General features: G+C 34.3%; 1 protein-coding gene across 1 annotated transcript; it reads left to right on the forward strand.

Annotated features, from left to right (window-relative positions):
* The first annotated feature begins 1,232 nt into the window (after positions 1-1,232).
* On the forward strand, positions 1,233-4,853 carry LOC122580200 (cold-responsive protein kinase 1-like). The gene is made up of 9 exons (XM_043752476.1): positions 1,233-1,723; positions 1,811-2,226; positions 2,354-2,470; positions 2,779-2,894; positions 3,045-3,255; positions 3,331-3,562; positions 3,649-3,802; positions 3,881-4,116; positions 4,263-4,853. Exons 1-9 carry the CDS (start codon positions 1,350-1,352, stop codon positions 4,264-4,266), a joined length of 1,860 nt encoding a protein of 619 aa, XP_043608411.1. The 5' UTR covers positions 1,233-1,349; the 3' UTR covers positions 4,267-4,853.
* Positions 4,854-5,625: the final 772 nt, after the last annotated feature.

Here is a 5,625-nt window from a genome sequence, read left to right on the forward strand (position 1 = left end):
GAAAATATATGCATTTAAAAGAATATACTAGCAGACTCATGAAATAAACGGTACACCTACATGAAAAATAAGTGAAATGTTCATCTGAAACATGTTTGTCGATTAACATTTTAACATTATACAAACCATAATCAATCAATTGATAAATTATGAAGTTTCTCAGCTATAACTTATATAAATATTTTCCTCCATTAATAACCTCAATGGAAAAGCAGTCTATGAAAACATCAAGGAAGACCTAGAAAAAGAATACGTGAAACTCACAACGTACAATCCAATATCTTTAATTTATAGCCTTCATTTTCTTTATGTATTTAGAACGATCGTGAGGAACTGTGTTTTAGGAAAGAGGGAGAAGTTTTACAAGAGAGAGAAGACCAAAGTGATTGAGTATTTGAATTAATCGGAGAAAAATGATAAAGAAAAAAACTATAACCATAGTTAAGTAATATGACGTGGATCGGCCATATCATAGGCAACCTAAGTTTGTAAACTATTTATTAGTAAAAAGTTTGTAGGCAACCTAAGTTTGTAAACTATTTACTAGCATGGTGCTCGCGCGATGCGGCGTTAGCAACGGTAATGCGGTGATCACGGGTGGCGGCAACGAATGGTGGTGGTGATGACTAATAGTGTAAGTTATTGATGTAAATCTAATTGATTATAATTAGTGTATATATTTCAAGAGTTAAGGTACGTGTATTTATTTCATTAAAAGTGTATTTATTTCATTAAAAGTATTTTTAGTATATTAGTAAAGGTAATTAAATTAGTAACTAAAGAATAAAGGTGATTTAAAAAATAAGTAAGGGGTATTTCTGTCATATCGCATAGAGTAATTTTTAATATTTTAAAAATAAAAAGGACTATTTTTTTTATAATAGATGGGTAAAAAGTTTGTTGTTTTAGAATTTCCCTTAAACGATAAATACCACCTAAGATTAGTAATTGTACTTTCACTACAAACGACAAAACATCAAATAGTATTTTCTGACTTTTTCAACAAAAAGTAGTCTGACTTTTTCAAATTCTCCTGCGACTGTGCATTTATAATCACCATTAATTCATTGAAGGCCAGCTGTCTGCTAACAAACGGCTCAAAATTAAAAGAATGCCAAATCATCATCTAACTTTTGTTGGTTTATACAATATTGAATTATTGTTAGTTACTTGGTTTACTTATTCAACACATAACATTTTAGCTTTCTGTTCAAAAAGTTTGACTTTGGTTCCTTTCATGACATATATCAGAATAGAAAAGAATGAGAATAGAATTTGATTCACTATATCTAACCTCAATACACAAGCTTCCCTTGGTTACTTATCTCCTGCTACGTCCTACGTTGTAAATGGAGGCGTCAGTGGTGGTCGTGATCATCTTAATGAACGCGTTCGCGTTTGGAAGTTCACAGTCAAACAACCAAAATGGTAATACCGTCATTAGATTATCTTGCGGCAGTAACCCTGCAATGTCTTCATCAAGTTTTTTTAGTAACCTCAACTCTACAATCGATCAACTTAGAAGTCAGTTATCAAACAACGGCGTATATTTTGCTAGAGCACAAAATTCAAGGAACCAGGACTCGGTTTATGGATTAGCCCAATGCAGAAACTACCTCTCCGTGTCACAATGTGTGGCTTGCTTTGATGTTGCTGTATCTGCAGTCCAAACCTGCCCTGCTGTCAACGGTGCTAACGTTTTTCTTGATAACTGCTTTCTTAGGTTTGTTTGTTTTTTTTTTTTTTTTTGGTTTTTTACGTATGCAAAGTGGTAACCTCGGACTAACATGTGTGCATATTTTGGGTTAAGATATGAGAACTTTGATGAATTCTATAGCAATCCACAAACAATAATGGATGTTGGTGTGGCTCCAACCGCGATATGTGGTAATCAATCGTCGTCTGAGCCATCAACTTTCAACACTACGGTCCAAGAACTATTGTCGGGTGTTATGGCTGCTACTCCAAGAACTTCTGATTTCTATGTAGCGTCTACAAGGCAAGATTCAAGTAGCAATGCAACGGTATACGCAATTGCGCAGTGTGTTTTAAACACAAGCCAAGACGTATGCCAAAACTGCATAAATACGGCGTATAATAATCTCTATACCTGTATTCCACTTACCCAAGGAAGGACTATTGATTTGGGATGTTATATGAGGTATTCCGAGACTCCCTTTTTTCGAGATAACCAGACAACCAACATCATACCTTTTCTCAATGAAGGTAAGCATCTTTCTGACTTTCTGTCCTCTAATTCTAAAATGCAAATAACTAAAAAAGTTGTTTCCTGTAATCATGAATTGCAAAGTTACATATAGTCGGTTAATTCTGTACCTGAAATATGTCACAGGGAGTTCAAGCAAGCCGGGTATGATAGCTGGCATTAGTGCCGGTGTTACTGCCTTTTTCCTTATCCTTGCTTTGTCCTTGTGGTATAAACTGCGGAAAAAGCCAGAAATAAATGAAGGTGATTATTTATCTTATGTATGATCTATGAAAGAGTTAAGTGAATCAAAATGTGTTATCTGTAGCCCGAAATTTGGTCATGTATCCATATCTATGTAATTTTCAAATAAAAAAACTGTAACACGTGCAATTATAAACGCTAATCTTTTCCCTGCATAAAACTCTTACATCAAACTAGTCCAAAATAACGAGCTGCCGATATGAAATATTCATCTAATGTAGATTGTCTTTCACATAATATATTACTTAATTTCATTTCAAGTATTAACTGCTTCGACTCTGTTTTATGTTTACCGTCTCATATCTTAGATGCATCGCCGTTACAAGGGTTAAAGAATTACAAATATACAGATTTGCAGTCTGCAACTCATAACTTCTCCAAAGAATATCGAATAGGAAAAGGAGGCTATGGTGAAGTATTTAAGGTAAACAAGTTGGTATCTCTAGATTGGATTGTAAAAAGCGTTAGACCCTTAATTCTAAAATATGTTACCGGTTGAGAAAGTATATAAGCCTTAGGCACCAGTTTTTTCCCATCTCTGATATGATATAAGAATCTCTTGGTTTAACTGCAGGCAGTTCTAGACAATGAGAATGCAGTGGCAGTGAAGAAGCTTTATGTTGAATACGGTAAAGCAAAAATGGAATTCGACAATGAAATTAATCTTATAAGCAACGTGCGTCACCGAAATCTTATGCAACTACTTGGATGGTCTAGTAACGGATCCGAGTTACTTCTTGTCCTAGAGTACATGCCACAAGGCAGCCTTGATCAATTTTTATGGGGTAAAGATATTAATGGTCAGATATTAAAATCTTGAACAAACAATGTTCTACTTAAATACAAATGATCATGTGCAGGTGAAAAGAGAGGGACTCTAAATTGGAGACATCGCTTCGATATTATCTTTGGGATTGCAAAGGGTCTTGTACATCTACATGAAGAGTTCCATGTTAAAATCGTGCACAGAGATATAAAGTCCAGCAACGTTCTTCTTGATAACGACTTCCAACCAAAAATTGCTGATTTTGGGCTGGCTAGATTTCAACCTGGGGATGAATCCCATGTTAGCACTCGCTTTGCCGGGACTCTGTAAGTCTTCTACTCTTGTCCCTTCAATATTTTTTTTGCTAGATTTGGGATCTTTAAGTCTTGATTAATTTTTTTTTACAAAATAGGGGCTACACTGCACCAGAATATGCAACCTTTGGACGCTTATCAGAGAAAGTCGACACTTACAGCTTTGGCATCGTGGTTCTAGAAATCATCAGTGGTCAGAAATGTACTGACGTGAACTCTGATGAGCAAGGCGACACTTACCTTCTTGAGCATGTAATGTACATCCTTGCAATTTATTTCCACTGACAATATTTTTAAGCGGGTCACTTATGATTTATGTAAGTTTTACAGGCATGGACGCTGTATGAAGAAGGGCTGCATATGAACTTGATCGACGAAACATTAGATTCAAAAGAACACAAAGAGGATATTATGAAGATCATAGAAATTGCTTTGCTGTGCACTCAGTCACCGGTTAGTTCAAGACCAACTATGTCAGAAGTTGTTTTAATGCTGTCAGTTGGGCCATCATTTAGACCAAAACCGATGACCAAGCCTACTTTAATTGAAACTGAAAGGAGAATCAAGTAAGTATATAATACGAAAACGTTGTTGTATATCCATCCCCCCAAATGTAATACGACAGAGGACGAATGTACAGTAACAAAGTTTCGAATACACCATGTAATACATGTAGTTGAGGTTTTGAACCCGGTTCCATGCTTTCTATCAGGTAACTTCTGCCAAGTGATTATGGCTTTTCTGTTGAAAGAGCTGTTACATAGTATTGAATAAAGTCCTCTAGCAAGTTACATTTTTTTTAGCAGCAAGCAACAGTTGAATAGAACACGACGGTGGGGCCCACTCAAACTAGGGTAGTCTTAACTGGGTCCGATACATCCAACGCTGAGTAGGCATCCAAGGAAACCTCACGTGATCCCGGGTCAACGAGGATCGTTCCCTCTAGCAGGTTACTAAAGTGAGGGTTTAACAATGTACGTACATAGAATAAGAAAAGCAGAAAACAGAACACAAGTAATTCTGAGCCAATGATACAAGAGACAGTTAAGAAACACATGAAAGCTTTTTTTATATTTGGATAATGCCTATGAATTGAAGGTCACCCAAATATCATAAAATCGAAAGGAATGATGACACCATTTGTCGAGTTGGTAAGATCACACAAGTTCCACGATGTTTTTATGAAGTTCCAAATACAATTAGATATTTAGATGTGATCATGGGTGGAAAAATGGATACACTATGCAGCAAAAGTTGTATAATGGATTAATGGGTATGAATTTTTTGATTTGTAAGTCTGTAATATGAGTACATTACATTACAATGTACTGTAGTAAATATATCATAAATTGTGGATTTGTCATTTGTGTACCTATATCTTGTTCCTTTTATTATGAACAAAGTTAGTAAATATTATAAGTATACAACTATACAAGCAAACCGAAACATGATGTAAGCGATAACCAAGCTTTTTAGGGTGAGTTTGATGAAATATTTTTTATTTTTTAAAGGTTCAAATGACAAGTAGAATGAAATTATTTTCCTTATTTTCAAGAAATTAAGATTTTATTAAATGAGAGAATGTTTACTAATGAATGGAATGAAATACTCCAACTTAGAAAAACCAAAAACACTAATTCAATTCTAATTCGATCCGATTTCATCAAAATCTGCCAATCAAATACGACTTTAGTGTTTTCAATGAAAAGATTTAAATGTGTGCATAGATTTAACGAATATCATAGTCTGCGTTAGTATTACATGACATTTAAAAGCCTTATATTTTTAGCCACAACAGTTAACTTTTTAACAAGTGAATGTTTAATACATTCTAGTCTAAACAGAGATTTATTTATATTATATAAATAATTATCTATGATACTATAAAAAGTACATTTTTAAATGATTGGACTAAGATAACATGTTATAAGATAAGTAATAATTGTATTAGTATTAATATTAACTAGCGGGGTATACACCTCGTGTTGTGGGACATCAACAATCGTGTTGATATGGTTATGCATAACGCTTAATGAAACACCATTTTGTTATGAATAAGTTTGCTATAAAAATTG

Source organism: Erigeron canadensis, chromosome 8 (assembly GCF_010389155.1).
Source record: "Erigeron canadensis isolate Cc75 chromosome 8, C_canadensis_v1, whole genome shotgun sequence".
Taxonomy (NCBI): Eukaryota; Viridiplantae; Streptophyta; class Magnoliopsida; order Asterales; family Asteraceae; genus Erigeron; species Erigeron canadensis.